This window comes from Solea senegalensis, linkage group LG9, assembly GCF_019176455.1.
Source record: "Solea senegalensis isolate Sse05_10M linkage group LG9, IFAPA_SoseM_1, whole genome shotgun sequence".
NCBI lineage: Eukaryota > Metazoa > Chordata > Actinopteri > Pleuronectiformes > Soleidae > Solea > Solea senegalensis.
Genome location: NC_058029.1, coordinates 25,213,672 through 25,234,103, shown reverse-complemented (window position 1 = coordinate 25,234,103; position 20,432 = coordinate 25,213,672). Strand labels below are relative to the sequence as shown.

Here is a 20,432-nt window from a genome sequence, read left to right as displayed (position 1 = left end):
AAGTTTAAGAGGTTTCAGTTGGGTTAGGGTTTAGGGTTGAATTTTGAATTTAACCTGTTTTTGTGAGGATGTTTTTTTCTGGTCCTCACAACTTTAAACGGGTTTTTGAGGGTAATAACTGGGTTCAGGTTAGGTTTAAGGTTATGGTTAGACATTAACCGGCTCTATTTGGGTTAGGGTTTAGAGTTAGCTTTGGTTTGGGTTTGAATTTTTAATTAAAACTATCTTTGCAAGGACGTTTTGTCTGCTCACAATTTACACAGGTCTTGTTTAGACAGGGTTTTAAGGTTATGGTAGCTGTACAAACGGTGTGTGTGTGTGTGTGTGTGTGTGCGTGTCTGTGAGTGTGGCCTCATGCCTCATGAAGTTGATTCACACTGCTGAAACATTGTCCTCTCTCAGTGAATGGAAGTCAATACTTTGGACAGTATAAAACTAACTTCTGTAAATTGGTTCCAGCTCACTTCATTCAACCTTTTGCCTGGGCGTAATAATCCTGCTGCAACATAAAACATCGCTGTTAAATTACTGTGTGAATAATTTACACAAAGTGATAACAATTTTCACAGTAAATTTTGTTTTATTTTATTTCACCTTAGTGTCATGGACCCCTTAACTCACGTGTGAACAGATGGGCCTGCTGTACTGCTGTGTATTTCACATTTCTTGAATGTTGTCGCCACCTTTATGCTAAGAGTTGTAAATGCAGTATTTACTGGAAACAGTGACACCTGGTGGATTTTGGGAGCTTTTATTGTCATATGTCATACTTATTCTCTCTATCTATATAGCCTATAGAAGTATATTTTCTGGATGACAGAACATAACATTAACTTTTGATGACTTTTGATTGATCAGTTGTTTTTTTTATCTATGTGAAGCGATAAAATTGAGCATTATGCGTTACAGCAGTACAATGTATTTACATAACATGATAAAAATAGTGTTAGCTACTGTATAAATTGTACGGCATATTTGCACAGAAAAATTAGTCATTGATATATTTCGAGAAAAGTAAAAACCTTTACTTTAATGAGATTCTATGCTGGTGTTGCCCGGACCAATATGGCGCCGACGTTGACGTATGATTCTGGGGCTTTATTTCGATTCAATAAAAGGGGTCGGGTAATCATTATAAGTACTAATATGGTTTTCTACAACTGGATTTTATTTTTACAGATGAACACAATATATCTTAATTTTTTGTTGTCGTATTAGGATGATTTTTACATTTTAATGTGATACAGATCCCCCTGCAAAAAGAGAGCAATGGTACATTCCAGTTGACAGCTCGACCTGGGCTAGCTTAATCCATGTCGACCCTCCACAGCCTGTCAGAGTCAGGGAAAACACATTAACTACGCGTGTCACTCGCGCCTATATACTTGAATTTTAAACGGACAATCACCAACATGTCTTCTACTAAGAAAGGAGACTTGTCCACGAGCGAGAAGGAACTGTTTGAGGTTATTTCTGCAGGTAAGTGCCTCTTTCGGCTAACGCTAATCCCTGAAGGAAACCGTGCAGCTGCTATAGCCACCGTTAGCTCCTGTGTTAAATTAATATTACAAACAACACAAACGTGATATCAGTTTAAACACATACAGCGCTCAGTGACTGCTCTGTTATATCACAGTACTTGTGGTAAAATGGTTAGTTTTAGCGCACGGCTTGTTAGCAGCTAACATTAGCCTCCTGTCTTCATGTCAATCTGTAGGTTAAAAGTAGTGCAGATGTACTACAATGCGTATTGTGACTCAATTTTTGACCGTAGTTGTGAATAAATCTCAGAAAATAGGGCAGGTAGACGGATTATAAATACATAAACTATTGCTTAATAATACTATTTCTAATGTTATGTATGGAAGCCCATTTCAGCCAGTGTGATGGGAAAGAAAAGATCTTGTAATTCATTATAATGACTTAGTATCTCAAAATATAAGTCATTATAATGAATTACAGGATCCTTTTTTCCATCACACTGGTGGAAATGGGCTTCCATAGTTATGCATGTAGCACTTTCAAAAATAAGACTTTTCAGTAGCATAATAAAAAAACACGAATATAATCATAAAGATTCTGCGACTTCAAAATAGCAATAACTTTGGTTGTTAAGTTGGATAAATATAATTAGTCGGAACTGAGAGCCAGTACGTTTTTAAAGTGTGGTGGTTGTTGCAGTTTTCTTAAAATTATGAATTTTGTTTTGCTATTAGGAAATGTTCAAGAGGCGTCAAGGCTGCTGGGCTGTAAAGATGTTCGCGTCAACTGTCTGGACGAGGTAACATCATTTCTGTTTTGTATCAAATTGATTGTAAAACAACCGCAATTGGATCAGTTGAAAAATCTTTTTTGGGCCGTAAATCTGAAATAGTAGTTTGTTGTTCTGGTGACATTTTTAAGTTGCTAATAACTGTGTAATTCTCTAATGCAGCAGTTATAACTTATTGCTGGACTTTGGTCATGCCCTGCTCCTTTATTCAAGTTCTTAGATGACTGTATTTTCATAGAGAAACAATGTTGCCAGTTATTTTGATGATTCATAAATCTGTTAGTAAGTGAGTACGTTTTTTTAATTTCACTTGTGTTGTATGCAAAAACTGATAATGTAGGGTTAAGACAATGAATCATTCAGTAAACCAATCACCAACTGTTCTGAAACTAAATTGTTTATGTTGCTATTTCTTTTTGTTTGTTTTTACAAAATCTGTCATTTTGGATTCTCAAATGTGATTATATTCTTATTTTTTGCACTGGTGTCGCCATTTTGATGTTTGGGAAACACCTATTGTACCATAATCTGCACTTTACAGATAGAAGAACCAGTTTTCAAATGTCAAACAGCCTGGTAGGATTTTGGGGAGGACACATTAGCCTCCATCTTGCTCGAACACTAAGTGTTCTGAACACATAAAGACACTGAGGCTCATCCTACAGAGCATTTCAGGGTGACAGCTTTTGTGTGAGAAGAGTAAAGATCTTTTTCTGGCAGAGCTCGTCTTTTGTTCACTGACATATGTGTGGGACAAGAGGACTCGTGAGACGCCACAGTGAAGGACTGTGGAGGAGCTGCTTTCTTGTTTTCTGTCACCTTCTGTGTCCAACTGTCAAAGTCAAGTGTTGCAAGAATCCTCTTTTTTTCTTTATCAGCAGCATCTGTTTTGTTGTTTGAGTTAAAAATAAAAGTTGATTATTGGCAAATATGCTGTATAATAATAATTTTATGATAGTTTTAATCTACTGTGAAATGTATTTGAACTACGCTGTGATTTTATTTTGATTTTATTGAGACGATAAGTAACGTTTGGACATTTGGAAAGAAGAAAAACCTGATTTTAGCCACCAAACAAAGGACTTGCCTTATACAATCTACACCTGCTTAAATGTACAATATATTAAAAGCATGTTTTCTGCTGTTTCCTGCCATTAAACATTTTTTGCACATTTTTGCACCGACAAGAAACAGAAGTTAGTATCGCTTTGTAAACACCTCACTCACGACACTAAAGCCCATAGAGAAAATCAGCGATTTAACATGGCAGCACACAGGAGTTGTTGATCCACTGCTGCCTCCTTTTGTAAGTTCAGAGGTTATGTGACTTCTGTGGTGAAATCCTTTTTGCTTGTATATTCCTCAGTGCTCTAAATGTACAAAAAAGAGGCAGCAGTAGAGCAGCAGCTCCTGTGTCCCCACAAGCTAAAAATGATTTTCTGATTTTCTCTATGGAATTTGGTGTGGGGGAGAAAGCAGTTAATACACTTGAATTTACAGTCAGAAATTGCTGTTTTACAGGAAGAGAAAGGAGCAAAAACAGCTGCTTATTACGTGGGGCTTTTGTTAAGTGGTTAAAATCCATTTTTCCTTGTGTCAGTGATGGCAAATGTCCATGGATCCATGCACTGGTTTCCTGGAATGGTGTGTCCACAATGTGGTCAGCACTCAGTGTGTGCGTGTGTGAGAGAGAGTGTGAGTGTCAATACCTCATACAACCGCACTTAAAAATGATCCCTTTAGTGTATTTTAAAGATATAAATCTTGTTGGTTTTGCTGAAAGAGTAAATATTCAAATGTGTTACACATGTTGAGACAGTGCAGAAATAGACTTTAAATTATAAAAATAATGTCAATTTAGATTATGTGAGACATTAATAACATCCAATACATACATGTCATTAAAAAATATCCCTCCTAGTTTTTTTTTTAGAAATGTGTGAGTGTGAGCTATGAGTGTTTTGTGTGTGTCCACAGTATGGGATGACACCTCTCATGCATGCCGCCTACAAAGGAAAAGCCGACATGTGCAAGCTGCTGCTGCAACACGGGGCAGATGTGAACTGCAACGAGCACGAGCACAGATACACGGCGCTGATGTTCGCCGGCCTGTCAGGTACGACACCAAAAAAACAGTTTATCCTGTTATTATGATAAAAGTCCCGCTGTGTCTGTGTGTCTGTGTGTGTTGTGACGTGACTCCTCCTTTTCCTCTGTCTCTGCAGGAAAGACGGACATCACATGGATGATGTTGGACGCCGGAGCGGAAACGGATGTGGTCAACTCAGTCGGAAGAACGGCCGCACAAATGGCTGCCTTTGTCGGTGAGTGTGGTTGTGGCAAGGTCGATAAATGACACTGCTATACACACATGGACAAAATTGTTGGTACCCTTCGGTTAATGAAAGAAAAAATACGAAAAAAAACAACCTTTTGAGGCAATCACTGCAATCAAACGATTCCTGTAACTGTCAATGAGACTTCTGCACCTCTCAGCAGGTATTTTGGCCCACTCCTCATGAGCAAACTGCTCCAGTTGTCTCAGTTTTGAAGGGTGCCTTTTCCAGACGGCTGTTTCAGCTCCTTCCAAAGATCCTCAATAGGATTTAGGTCAGGGCTCATAGAAGGCCACTTTAGAATAGTCCAGTGTTTTCCTTTTAGCCATTCTTCAGTGTTTTTAGCTGTGTGTTTTGGGTCATTGTCCTGTTACAAGACCCATGACCTGCGACTGAGACCAAGATTTCTGACACTGGCCAGCACATTTCTCTCTAGAATCCCTTGATAGTCTTGAGATTTCATTGTAACCTGCACAGATTCAAGACACCCTGTGCCAGATGCAGCAAAGCAGCCCCAGAACATAACAGAGCCTCCTCCATGTTTCACAGTAGGGACAGTGTTCTTTTCTTGATATGCTTAATTTTTCGTCTATAAAGATAGAGTTGATGTGCCTTGGCAAAAAGTTCCATCTTTGTCTCATCTGTCCATAGGACATTCTCCCAGAAGCTTTGTGGCTTGTCAACATGTAGTTTGGCAAATTCCAGTCTGGCTTTTTTATGATTTGTTTTCAACATTGGTGTTCTTCTTTGTTGTCTCTGGCTCAAACAACGACGGATGGTGCGATCTGACACTGATATTCCTTGAGCTTGAAGTTCACTTTTAATCTCTTTAGAAGTTTTTCTGGGCTCTTTTGTTACCATTCGTATTATTCATCTCTTTGATTTGTCATCAATTTTCCTCCGGCGGCCACGTGTAGGGATGTTCGCTACAGTCCCATGGATCTTAAATTTCTGAATAATATGTGCAACTGTATTCACAGGAACATCAAGCTGCTTGGAGATGGTCTTATAGCCTTTACCTTGAACATGCAATTTTCTTTCTAATCTCCTGAGACAACTCTTTCCTCTGCTTCCTCTGGTCCATGTTGAGTGTGGTACACACCATGTCACCAAACAGCACAGTGACTACCTGTAGCCCACTGACTGATTACAAGATTGTAGACACCTGTGATGCTAATTAGTGGACACACCTTGAATTAACATGTCCGTTTGGTCACATTATTTTCAGTCTTTTCTAGGGGTACCATCATGTTTGTCCAGGCCTGTTTCATGAGTTAATTTTTTTAAATAATTCTGTTGAAGCATGGTTGAAAAGCAATGTCTGACTTTCATTGGTTATTTATTTCATAGAATCTTTATTTATTATTACTTTTGTCAGATGAGTTTTTCTTACATTAACCGAAGGGTACCAACAATTTTGTCCACGTGTGTAGATGTTGTAGAGGGTGCGAGCATAGAAATCAAAGAGGAAGCAGCTCTTTAGTGGTTTGCCGATGTCCAATAATACATTTGAAATACATTGGAAAAACCAGTATTGGCCGATACCTTACAAATAAGTTGACATGTCGTCCACATACAGAGAAGATGGACACTTCTTTGTTAGTTTAAAAAAGAAATAACTGCTCAAATCGTTCTGTGATGCAGTGAATTAATAGAGTGAGGTTTTTAGATTTTTATTACATGTTATTCTTGATCCATGATCTGAACAAGATTTTAGCTGATATGATACTTGATGTCTGTATTAGTCCAATAATAATGACACTATATTAAAATTACAATAAAAGCACAAAAATAAAAGATTCAATTTAAGTAAAAGCATAAAAAGTAAAAGGTTAAATTTAAAGGGGACATATTATACCCTATTTCCCCCATTAAAATAGTTCCCTGGTGTCCTAATGAACATGTCAGTGACATGCCTTGGTCAAAATACCATAAGGATGAAGCATAATAGTAGTTCAATAACCCTGCTAAACCCGCCCCTTTCAGAACGCTTGGTTTTCGTGCATGGTCCCGTTATATGCAAATGAGACACAGGCAAACACACACCCACTTCTTCCAGGGGGTTTCTGATTTGTCCTCTTTACAGCGCTTTACAGCTCTATTCGTCTTCCCCTCCCTCCACTAGTTCTCTGACAATATCAACATGGCAGTGTGCGCAGAAAACAGCGAGAGTGCCGTCACAGGAAGAGACGTCCTACATAAGGATCGAGCCGAACAGTGCCGAACTGTAAATCAGTTAAAAACACTTAGGAACAGCACTGCTGATCGCCACCGCTGATCGCCAGCGGCGCGCAGCTAGCTGAATAAACTGCATGTTGCTGTATCAGACTGGAGACTGTGCTCCGGAGACCTCTCCACCGCTGAACGCCACTGTGCTCCGGAGACCTCGCCACCGCTGATCGCCAGCGGCGAGCTGCATAAACTGCCGCTGTATGTTACTGTATCAGACCAGTGACTGTGCTCCGGAGACCTCGCCACCGCTGACCAGCTCCGGTGCTCCGGCGAGCTGGCGATCAGCGGTGGCGATCAGCGGTGCTGTCCCTATGCCCCGAACTGATTTTCACAGAGAGTGCAGCACCGCTGATTGCCACCACTTGGAGCTCTCCAAGTAAACTTACTGGTGGGGCGGTAACATTCGCGGTGAAATGCGCATGCTGCCGTCATAAGCGCAGGGAATTCAACATGGAGTGTTTTATCGCCTATACTTACACTAAGGGGAACCACGAAAACATGACTGAGTATTCTTTTTCCACACTTTGGCGACTGGTAGGGCCTCCAGAGTCCCAAATATAAGTATTGAAATGGCTAAAAAGTTGATTTTGCATAATATGTCCCCTATTATAAAAGTAAAGGGTTAAATTTAAGTAAAAGCATAAAAAGTAAAAGGTTGAATTTAAGTAAAAGCAATAAATGTAAAAGGTTAAATTAAAGTAAAAGCAGAAAAAGTAAAGGGTTACATTTAGGTAAAAGTAAAGGGTTAAATTTAATTAAAAGCAAAAAAAGTTAAGGTTTAAATTTAAGTAAAAGCTGAAAAAGTAAAGGGTTAAATTTAAGTTAAAGTAAAGGGTTCAATTTAAGTAAAAGCAGAAAAAGTAAAAGGTTAAATTTAAGTAAAAGCAGAAAAAGAAGAAGAAACTTTAAAATATTCCATAAATCATTGAAAACCCTTGATAATCAGCTGTTTCCACATTTGGTAACATAATTGTCTCCAATGAAAATGAACTGTGATGGTAAACATGTGATGTTCTCTCCTCAGGACAACACGACTGCGTCACCGTGATAAACAACTTCTTCTCCCGTGCCAGACTCGACTACTATACCAGACCTCAGGGTTTGGAGAAGGAGCCCAAGCTGCCACCCAAACTGGCCGGTCCACTCCACAAGGTCATCATGAGCACCAACCTGAACCCGGTCAAGGTAGGACACGGGGGGACGGGGACAGAGACAATGGTGATCAGAGTTATTGTCTCTTCATCAACCATTGGTTCAGTAACGTCTTCATTTTATAAACAACAAATAGTTTGTAGTGAAACATGATCTTTAAATAAAAAGTTGTTTGTTGCAGATGGTGATGCTGGTGAAGGAGAACCCTCTGCTGGCAGAGGCAGACGCTCTGGACAAATGTCGCCGCGTGATGGAGCTCATCTGTGAGAAGTGCATCAAGCAGCAGGACATGAACGAGGTGTTGGCCATGAAGATGCACTATGTCAGCTGCGTGCTGGCCAAGTGTGCGTCTGTCCTCAAGGAGCGTGAGGGCAAACTGGACGGACTCGTCAAGAGGCAAGAGAATGCAACTGTTAAAGAACACTTTTGTCTCTTAATTTCACTCTTAGATGGACTTTTGTGGCTGGAAACCTCATTTTATGTCCCTGTGTAAATCACTCACTCTCCCACACCAAACCCCATGGAGAAAATCAGTGATTTTAACATCACAGTTTCACCGGAGTTGATCATCCACTAATGCCTTCATCCGTAAGTTCAAACGTGTGATTTTGTGATTTCTGTGTTTGAAATCTCTTGTTTGGATTAACATCAGTGACACAAACTGACCACATGAGGCAGTAGAAGACCAGCAGCTCCTGTGAGCTAAAAGTACTGTTTTTTTAACGGACTTCGGTGTGGGAGAGTGAGTGACTGATTTAGTGATTTATTAAACTTAAATATCCAGCAAAAAAGCTGTTTAACATTGAGAAAAAGTGGAAAACATGTTTTAAAATACTGAAGACTTCAGTGGGCATAGATTTAATTTGATTTGTTAAGCGGCTCAAATGTGTTTCTCCTTGTTTCCAAGCCAAGAGCGAGCAGAACCTCATACAACCACATCTGAGATGTTAAATAATAAGTGGTAGAAAAGAGAATGTGTATTTCTCTTCCTCTGTGGGAGCTTCTTAATGTCTTAAAATCTGTGATAAAAAATGATGCAGGAGGAGAAAGGATGGATTGTTTGTCTTTGCAGCCATTTTGTTTTTACAAGATGATCGACTCTGTCCTGGAATTCCTTTTTATCGTGAAAGTGATGTCCATGTCCAACTTGGAAGTCTAACTCCACGTCTCTCTCTCGCTCTCTCCTGCAGTTTACTAAAGGGACGGGAAAACGATGGCTTTCCCGTATATCAGGAGAAATTTATCAGAGAATGCATTCGCAAGTTTCCATACTGCGACGCCACGCTGCTGCAGCAGCTGGTGCGGAGCATCGCGCCAGTGGAGATGGTGAGTCTGCTTTAAATATCTCTGAAAACAAAGATGTCTCTTTTTGATATAAAAAAAACAATCTTTTAGAAACATCAGACTGAATGAATGCTACTTCTAATACAGAAATAAATCAGATTTCATCCACTGGGATGGATTCGGTGTGCACATAGCTTTTGTTAAACTCCACATTTTTGCAGAGAATTTAATGATTGTGTAGAAAAATGTTTTTTATGAACAATTATTTTCTCAGAGAAACCCTTAGCCCTTGTTTCCAGTAAACACCAAAATAAGTATTTAATAATTTCTTGAGTCTAAACCTGCATCCACAGAAATTTTGCTGAGCATCAGTTCTTTATTTCTTGAAAATAACATCAGAGGAATTATATAAAAATATAAATATGATACCAATCGTCTCTTTTATACAGGGTTTTGTAGCATAGTTAACAGCTAAAATATGTCATATACAGTAAGCTGGTATTTATTTATAAATGTTGATGTTCTCAAATGTCTTAAGTAGGGGTGTGCGATATTGATGAAAATCAGTATCCCGATATTTTTGGGGATTTTGCCATATTGCCGGATTTGTCGATATTTTGCAATCCTCAAACACGTGTTGGTAAAAACATGGAAGGCCTGTTGTACCTGCTGTTCTTGTTAATAATATATTAGATGTTAATGATAATATTGACAAAAATCAAAACAGATCTTACTTATTCACTTAAACTTACTTTATAAAATATTGCACAACGAGCAACAAAAACTATCATGAGAGCATTTTAAACTAGGCATTCACATGAGAATGTGGATACACATTAACCTGTTTGTACGTTAGCTGGCCGCTCTTGGTCGACAGCTGACTGCTCGAGCTTCTCATGTTCTTCATATTCTGTGCGCTGGTTTGCTCACAGACGGTGAAACAAACCCGTTGTCGAGTCTTTGACGGCTAACACTGATTATTTTCTCGATTAATCGATTCATCGTTTGGTCCATAAAATGTCAGAAAATCTTAAAAAAATGTTGATTGCGTTCATCAAACCAGGAAATGACGATGCTCTCAAATGTCTTGTTTTGTCCACAAACAAAAATGATTAACTTTTAATGATTTCTTTGTTATCCAGAGCAAAGAATTTAAGAAAATATTCACATTTAAGAAGCTTAAGCAATTGGAAATCTTGTTTTAATCATGAAAAAAGCTTCAAGCCGATTAATCGATTATCAAAATAGTTGGCGATTAATTTAGCAATCGATTAATAATCGATCCATCGATTAATTGTTTCAGCTCTAAGTCGGTTTTAATAATTTATCTTTGAAATCAGATAAAATCAGAAAAATTACATTCAAGAAGCTGAAAAGTCAGAGAGCTTGTTTTAATTATTAAAAAAACTGATTAATTGATGATCAAAAATAGTTAATTATTATCTACACTGGCATCAGAAGACTGAGAAATTGTGCTCCAACTATGAAAGAAATAATTCAGTCTTATTCTGAAAATGAGTACTGTCACTGTTATTGTAAAGCCTTCTTCCTCCTCGTTGTCACAGGGCAACGACCCCACAGCTCTGTCGGTGCTGACTCAGGCCATCACGGGTCAGGTTGGCTTCATGGACGCAGAGTTCTGTACGTCCTGTGGAGAGAAAGGAGCCGAGAAGAAATGCTCCATGTGTAAAATGGTGAGAAGAAAACAACTGAGTTCATGTGTGTACTTTTGTTTGTAACTTTTGTTGACTGAATCTTTTAAGCAGAAATATTGACAATATCTTAACATTTTTGTCACATTGTAAACTGCTCACATCAAAGTCCATAGGGAAATTTATCATTTTTAGTCTACGGGGGACTCAGGAGTTGCTCATGTGGGCCACTTTGTCTCACTGAAGTAAACTGAAATGAAGGATTTTAAACATGGAAGTGTTAAAATAAGACATTTGATCTTAGTGATGGAGGCAACATTGGATCAACAACTTCAACTACTATTTGTTGTCCCTGTATGTTATTGTTTCTGCAGAATTATATTTTACTCTTTACTCAGGATTATACAAACTGAAAATTAAGGATGATCGCTTATTGTTGCTGTGTGTGTTTTATGTTTTCTCTGAAAAGGTGATTTACTGTGGTCAGGCGTGTCAGAAGATGCACTGGTTCACCCACAAGAAGGTTTGTAAGAAGCTTCAAGAGCACAGAGAGAAGCAGGAGGCAGAGATGGCCAAACTGAGGATGCAGCAGAAAAAAGGTACCTATGTATATGTGTGTATACATATATATACATATATATATATATATATATATATATGTATATGTGTGTATACATATATATATATATATATATACATGTATATGTGTGTATATATATATATATATATATATATACATGTATATGTGTGTATACATATATATATATATATATATATATATATATATATATACATATACATATATATACATACATGTATACACACACACATTTATACATATATGTATATGAACACACTGTCTTTGGCTAATGAACACACTGCGAACACACTGTCAACTAATGAACACACTGTTGGCTATATGAACACACTGTTGGCTAGAGCTTCAACTAACGATTATTTTCATAATCGATCGATTATTTTCTCGATTAATCGATTAAAATATCAGAAAACCTTAAAAAATGTTGATTGGTGTTTGTCAAACCTGGAAATGACGATGTTCTCAAATGTCTTGTTTTGTCTACAAACCAAAATGATTGACTTTAAATAATTTCTTTGTTATCCAGAGCAAAGAAACGGAGAAAATATTCACATTTAAGAAGCTTAAATAATCACAAATCTTGTTTTAATCATGAAAAAAGCTTCAAACCGATTAATCTATTATCAAAATAGTTGTCATTCATTTAGTAATCGATAATAATCGATTCATCGATTCATCGTTTCAGCTCTACTGTCAGCTAATGAACACACTGTCGGCTAATGAACACATTGTCGGCTAATGAACACACTGTGATTAGCTAATGAACGCACTTTCGGCTAATGAACACACTGTGAACACACTGTCGGCTAATGAACACACTGTGAACACACTATCAGCTAATGAACTCGCGGTCGGCTAATGAACACTGTCGTTGGCCAATGAACACTGTCGTTGGCCAATGAACACACTGTGAACACCTGTCGGCTAATGAACACACTGTGCTATGAACACACTATCAGCTAATGAACACACTTTCTGCTAGTGAACACACTGTAATACACACTGTGACACACAGCTAATGAACTCGCCGGCTATGAACACACTGGCCAATGACACACTATTGAACACCTGTCGGCTAATGAACACACTGTCGTCGGCTAGTAAACACACTGTCAGCTAATGAACATTCTGCTACAGGGAGCGCACACACAAATGCTTTCCTCCAACTGAAGCTGTTAGCCTGCTAACATTATGCTAACTGGGACACCCACACACTTTCCTTTTAGTCCTGTAGCAGTTAGCTGTTAGCCGGCGTTAGCTCATGCTACACAGGGGAACAAACATGCAAACACATGTCTAATTAATTAACGTTTGAAATCTCTCTGTCATCAAGAATCCATCATGGATAGTTGACACTGCTCCTTCCTTCAGACTGAGTTTGGTGCTGAGTCCTTAAGAATATGTTTTTAAGAGTGGTGTTTGTGTTTCAGAGGAGAGTAAAGCCATGCAGGATGCCACAGAATCCACGCAAGAGGCCACAGACTCCATGCAGGAGCTCACGGTGGACAACAACAGTGATGTGGCTCCTTCAGAAACCTCAGAACCCCCCGACGTCCCTGCTGCTGACAACTAAGGACCACATGAGCAGCCTCCTTCTCCACACTCCATCCATCTATCCATTCATCCTTCACAGGCAGAGACAGTGAGCACCAGACAAGGACTGGTGGTCCAACAAGAACTATTATGGGGGCGGGACACTGAAGCATCACAGGACACAGCGGCCGACCCTCATCCATGTTTCCACATTAAACGGTCAGGTGTGAATGTAAAAAAAATGTTTGTGGTGGATGTAATGGTCGAGGAATTATGGCAGCAGGAAGTGACTGTGCAGCCAATCAGAGCTGTTTGTTTGCGGTGTACTTGATTTATCATCAGGAGGTTTGTGTGTGTTTTTGTATTTGATAATCAGTTGTGGTAGATTGTGAGTGGATAGCATGGCTGCATATTATTGACCAAAATGTATATTTTAATAGTATTTTGAAATTTCAAGATAATATTAAAGGGATATTTCAGGTTTGGTGTGTTTTTTTTTGTGAGGTACATGTACAGAGGAAGGAAGAGGATGTTGTTTTAAAGGCGACATAGACCGGAAGCTCCAATTAACGCTGTGTTTGTGTGTGTATCTGCGTCATTACCTCATTTATGAAACCCTGAAGAACAACTAACAGTTCAGCCACTGCTGTGAAAATAGGGTTTTATTGTTTTACTGGGCTCTGCGAAGCGGATTGGCACTGTAAGTTGATGATGTCATCAGTTAACCTCACCACTCCTCTCACCACCGTAGCGCCTCCTGGTGCGGGCACAAGTCCGGGCACATCCGGTTGCGTACATTCAGCCGCAGTAGAAGAAGAACTACTCTCGTTGTAGCCGCTGAGATGCAGAGCATCCACCGTGCCAGAGGGGGAGCTGTGTATCTGAGAGCTGGCCTATCTATTACATCACTTCCAGGTACCTGGCCACATAGTCCACATTCTGGGGGTGTGGTTTTGGTCTGAAACAGCACGGCTGACGAGTGCGTCAGTGAGGAGATATTTTGATCGGCTCGTTTGCAGCGATTAGGAGGTTTTTAATCACAAAAACAAGTTAATATGTGTAAGTGGACCTCCGTAATTCGCATGCACGTGTGACCGTGAGAATGAGTCAATATGTGTAAGTGCACCTCCGTAACTCGCGTGCACGTGTGACCGTGAGAACGAGTCAATATGTGTAAGTGGACCTCCGTAACTCGCGTGCACGTGTGACCGTGAGAACGAGTCAATATGTGTAAGTGGACCTCCGTAACTCGCGTGCACGTGTGACCGTGAGAACGCGTCAATATGTGTAAGTGGACCTCCGTAACTCGCGTGCACGTGTGACCGTGAGAACGAGTCAATATGTGTAAGTGGACCTCCGTAACTCGCATGCACGTGTGACCGTGAAAACACCATGGTACGTGTAAGTAGACCCCCATAACTCACATATATGTGCGAGCATTCCATGTCACCTTTAAGAATATTTTCACTTCTTCATCTTGGACTGACTTTTCAGGAAGCTGACGTTAACTCTCCTGCACCAAACCCCATAGAGAAAACCAACGTTTTTAGCTCACTTGGACACAGGAGCTGCTGGTCCACTGCTGCCTCATGTGGTCAGTGTGTGCCACTGAAGTAAGCCTAAATGAAGGCTTTCAAACTTCAAAGTGTTAAAATAACACATTCGAACTCACAGATGGAGGCAGCTGTGGATCAACAACTCCTGTGTCCATGGGATGTAAAATCACTATTTTCTCTATGGGGTTTGGTGCAAGTGGAATAATCTGGGTTCTCTATTGTAAATGCTGATCTTACTCTCATATACAGTGGGTATGGAAAGTATTCAGACCCCTTTACATTTTTCACTCTTTGTTTCATTGCAGCCTTTTGCTAAAATCAAAAAAGTTCATTTTATTTCTCATTAATGTACACTCAGCACCACATCTTGACAGAAAGAAAACAGAAATGTAGAAATTTTTGCAAATGTATTAAAAAGAAAAATATTACATGGTCATAAGTATTCAGAGCTCCTTTTGAGCTAGTACAGCCATGAGTCTTCTTGGGAATGATGCAACAAGTTTTTCACACCTGGATTTGAGGATCCTCTGCCATTCTTCCTTGCAGATCCTCTCCAGTTCTGTCAGGTTGGATGGTGAACGTTGGTGGACAGACATGTTCAGGTCTCTCCAGAGATGCTTAATTGGTTTAGATCAGGGCTCTGGCTGGGCCAGTCAAGAATGGTCACAGAGTTGTTCTGAAGCCACTCCTTCGTTATTTTAGCTGTGTGCTTAGGGTCATTGTCTTGTTGGAAGGTGAACCTTCAGCCCAGTCTGAGGTCCTGAGCACTCTGCAAGAGGTTTTCTTCCAGGATATCTTTGTACTTGGTACATTTTCCTTTCAAACATATTTTTTACTCTCACAGACATACATTCTCCTTTCAAGTACATACATTTTCCTTTCAAACATATATTTTTTACTCTCATACATACATTTTCCTTTCAAACACAGATTTTTAACTCTCATATATATACATTTTCCTTTCAAACATATATTTTTTACTCACAGACAAAATTTTCCTTTCAAACACATTTTTTACTCTCATATACATACATTTTCCTTTCAAATACATATATTTTTTACTCTCACATACACATTTTCCTTTCAAATACATATATTTTTTACTCTCATATACATACATTTTCCTTTCAAACTTATATTTTTACTCTCATATACATATATTTTCCTTTCAAATACATGTATTTTTTACTCTAACAGACATACATTTTCCTTTCAGATACATATATTTTTTACTCTCACAGACATAAATTCTCCTTTCAAATACATATATTTTTGTCTCATACACATACTCTAATTTCACATTCAGTACATATATTTTTTACTCTCATACACATACATTCTCCTCTCATATATTTTTAGTTCACACATTCATAAGTTTTATCATCATATTTTAACTCACATTCATGAGTTTTACTCTCACATATCTATATTTCTAAGTCGCACACAAATATATTTTGCTCTCATGTCTATATTTTAACATACATATTCATAGGTTTTTGATCTAATGCACATGTAGTCATAATATTAGTAGTAGTAATATTTTCAATAATATATGTAAGAAGTAAATTTATGCATGTGTGAAGAAAAAATATGTGTGTGAGAGAAAGTATAGTAGAAATGAATGGCAGATAATTTATCGCGCTGTGATTGGCTGACAATCTCGCTCTGTGATTGGTGATTTAAAACTTTGCCGACGTAAACAAATAAAACCAAGGCAATCAGAGATGGCAGACAACAAGCCTCTGTCAGCCTCTGCTGTTAGGGTTATCATAATTTGATAATTACATATATAAACTATATCATTACGTTACATTACATGTCATTTAGCAGACGCTTTTATCCAAAGCGACTTACAATAAGTGCATTTAAACATTTGGGTACAACCAAGAGCTAGAAGTAACTAAGTGCTTCATGTAAGCCAAACTATAAGGTGCTAGTCATAAGTGCGATGTATAAGTAAGTGTCGTCGTCGTCTTAGTCGAGGTAGAGTCAAAAGAAAAGTGTTTTTAGTCGGCGGCGGAAGATGTAGAGGCTTTCCGCTGTCCGGATGTCGATGGGGAGCTCATTCCACCATTTGGGAGCGAGGACAGTGAACAGTCTAGAGTTCTGCGAGTGCCTCTGCGATCCTCTCAGTGAGGGGGCAGCAAGCGAGTTTGCCAATGCAGAGCAGAGTGGGCGGGCTGGGGTGTAGGTTTTGATCATGTCCTGAATGTAGGCTGGACCGGCTCCGTTTGTAGCATGGAACGCAAGCACTAGAGTCTTGAAGCGGACGCAAGCAGCTACAGGAAGCCAGTGAAGGGAGCAGAGGAGCGGTGTAGTGTGAGAGAACTTTGGTAAGTTGAAGACCAGAGCTGCAGAGGTCGTATGGCACACGCAGGGAGACCCGCCAGGAGGGAGTTGCAGTAGTTCAACTGGGAAATGACAAGAGCCTGGACCAGAACCTGTGCTGCCTTCTGGATTAGAAGAGGCCGTATCCTTCTGATGTTGTGCAACATGTATCTGCAAGATCGAGCTGTTGCAGCAATGTTGGCAGTGAGGGAGAGATGGTCATCAAGTGTCACACCCAAGTTCCTTGCGGTATGAGAAGGAGCTACCACAGAGGTATGGAGGGTGATGGTTAGATCTGTGGTGGGAGAGCCCTTTCCTGGGAGAAAAAGAAACTTGAGAGAGAATGAGAGAATGAGTTGGGTGTCATCGGCGTAGCTGTGATATGAAAAACCATGAGAGTGAATGACAGAACCAAGAGAGTTGGTGTACAGAGAGAAGAGGAGAGGGCCCAAGACAGAACCCAGAGGGACCCCAGTAGTTAGAGGACAGGGTACCGACACAGATCCTCTCCAGGTTACTCTGTATGTTTGGTTTTGAAGCTAGGATGAGAGTAGGGTAAGTGCAGAGCTGTAGTTCTTGAAGGGAGGAAGTAAGGATCTGGTGGTTAACTGTGTCAAACGCTGCAGAAAGGTCCAAGAGGATGAGCACAGAGGAGAGAGAGGGAGCCCTGGCAGTGTGGAGTCGCTCAGTGACAGCAAGAAGTGCAGTGAAGGTAGGAAGAGAGTTGATTAAAGATAGCACGCTCCAGAGTTTTGGAAAGAAAGGGAAGAAGAGAGACAGGTCTGTAGTTATTTACTTCATATGGGTCAAGTGTGTTTTTTTAAGGAGGGGGGTCACTCTGGCCTCTTTAATGGCGCATTTCCACCGGCTCTACTCGCCTCACCTCGCCTTGGCACGACACGGCACAATTAGGTTGCATCTCCACTACAAAAAAAGTACCTACTTAACGTGGGCGGAGTCATCACTGCATGGCTGAGTGAAACTGCGGTGACATGTTTTATGTGGTGACTTCATTTTATACGTGGTGACTTCGTTTTATACACACACACACGAGTGACTAGTGACTTTACACCACACTTCTGTAGATTAGAAAGAAAATGGCGTTCCAATAACCTAGAGGAATTTTATATAGCCTGGAAAGATGGTTTTGTAGCTTACAAAAAAGCCCTACACAAAGCTAGAGCTGCCTATTATTCTTCTTTAATTGAAGAAAATAAGAATAATCATAGGGTTGAGGGAAACTTAGACCATCTCTTAGTTATGCTGCTATAGAACTAAACTGCTGGGGGATTTTCCTGTGGTACACGCACATTCACTCTCTCACACTCAGGATATGATTATGACTTTTTATATGTCATTAACCTTGTCTCTTTCTCTCCCTAGTTTGTGTACTTCCTTCCTTCCCTCTCTCTCTCTCTGTATTCTCATCTTGCAGGTTGCAGGATCCAGATCCAGTTTTCGAGGCTATCCATATCATACATATCATCACCATTATTATTGTGCCATAATTAAAAAGTCGATATCATTAACTGTATAAACTTGTAATTTGATACAGTTGTTGTGTATCTGCTCCTGGTCTCTCTCTCTCTTCTGTCTCTACCTCATCTCCCTCTTGTGCTTTCTCTCCCCCCTTTCTATCCCCCACCTCTCCTCTGTCCCCCATTTTCCTTTCACCCCAAACCGGTCGAGGCAGATGACTGCACATCTCTGAGCCTGGTTCTGTCAGAGATTTCTTCTTCTGTTAAGTGGGAGTTTTTTCTCTCCACTGATGCCTAGTGTTTGCTCATTGTGTGAACTGGGCAGCCCGTGGGCAGTTGGGCAGCCCTTGGCCAAGTGGAAAGGGAACTTGCCTTGCAAACTGAGGGTCACTGGTTCAAATCCCCACTCGGCCACAAAGGGCTGGGGTACCCCTGAGCAAGGTACCCAACCCCCAATGCTCCTAATTCTAGGATGGGTCAAAAGCAGAATCCCCTAAGGGGATTCATAAAATTCAATTCTTTAACTGTTGGGGTTCTCTTTTCCTTGATGTTGTCTATGTACAGTGCCTTGAGATCATGTATGTTATGATTTGGCGCTATACAAATAAAATTGAATTGAATTGAATAGAACTGTAAGCACATGAGGCCCCCTTCACATTTCTGACTGCCCCCTCATATATGCCTGCCTAGAACTGGCCCTGCTCCAAAGTCTTCATTTTGTTTTTCTTTTCAGATTCAGAAGTGGACTTGCTGGTGTGCTTCAGATCTTGCTGCAGACCCCAAGTTCGCTTCAGCCTGAGGTCACGAACAGATGGCTGCACATTCTCCTTCAGGATTTTTTGGTAGACAGCAGAATTCATGGTTCCATTTATCACAGCAAGTCTACTACCACCACCATATTTGACTGCTGGTATGATGTTCTTTTTCTGGAATGTGGTGTTACTTTTACACCAGATGGAATGGGACCCACACTGTTCCATGTTTTCTCCATTTGTGAATAATGACCCTCACCATGGTTCTCTAGAAAGGTCTTTGTAACCTTTTCCAGACAGATAGATGTCAATTACTTTGTTTCTCATTTGTTCCTGAATTGCTTTAGATCAGGGGTCTCAAACTTAAATGACTTGTGGGCCACTGACTGTCTTGTGTGGTCAGTCGGGGCGGACGTTATGAGCTCAAAACTACATATCAATATGCCATATTAATTCCTTTTTTTATATGTACGCTTTCCTCGTGTGAGCTTTGTCTTTTATCCATTATTCTGTATAGCACTTTGGTCCACTTTGTTTTGTGCTTTACAAATAAAGTTGGATTGGATTGGATAATTTCAAAATATAAGTGCTTGTTTAAATATGCAACAATAAAAAAAAACATTTATGATGCAAAATGAATCTATTAATTTAAAAATAAAAACATATAGAGATGACTCGTTACAACTTGATATTGTTTGGAGGGCCACATGTGGCCCCTGGGCCGCCAGTTTGAGACCCCTGCTTTAGATCGTGGCATGATATTGTGGCTTTTTTTATTTGCATCATTGTTCTTTCAGTTGCATCGTTGTTGTTCTTTTATTTGTAGCAGCGTTTCTTTTTGTTTGCGGCGATTCTTTTTGTTTGCAGTGTTTCTTTTATTTGCAGCGATGGCGGGTCTCGGCCACGATACTATTGACATGTCACAGGAAGATGCTCAAAAATTTAGAGGTAAGTGAAATTTTACATTATTATAATGAGCTAAACTTAGCAGGCCAGGTGGCTAAAGAGCTGTTGCTAGCATGCTAATGGAAAGCATAATGATGCTAAAATGTGTTCTTTAATTACAGTAATTACATACAGCAAAGCAAAATTGAAGATGAGATCTCCTTTATGTCACATTTACATCTCCTAGATATAAATGAGCACTAATCGAGACCAAACTGGTTTTCTCATTCTTCTCAAATGTCTCTCCTGAGAATCAAGTCTCAGGAGTGAGCACTGTGCTAGTTCTCTAAATTCTCTCAAAGCTGTCTCTTTTA

The 20,432-nt window shown here is 39.7% G+C and overlaps 1 protein-coding gene across 1 annotated transcript; it reads left to right on the top strand.

Annotated features, from left to right (window-relative positions):
- The first annotated feature begins 1,293 nt into the window (after positions 1-1,293).
- On the top strand, positions 1,294-13,531 carry ankmy2a (ankyrin repeat and MYND domain containing 2a). The gene is made up of 10 exons (XM_044035117.1): positions 1,294-1,479; positions 2,217-2,281; positions 4,250-4,388; positions 4,498-4,596; positions 7,865-8,025; positions 8,174-8,388; positions 9,183-9,318; positions 10,842-10,970; positions 11,398-11,527; positions 12,957-13,531. The coding sequence occupies exons 1-10, from the start codon at positions 1,413-1,415 to the stop codon at positions 13,097-13,099; spliced, it is 1,284 nt and encodes a 427-aa protein (XP_043891052.1). The 5' UTR covers positions 1,294-1,412; the 3' UTR covers positions 13,100-13,531.
- Positions 13,532-20,432: the final 6,901 nt, after the last annotated feature.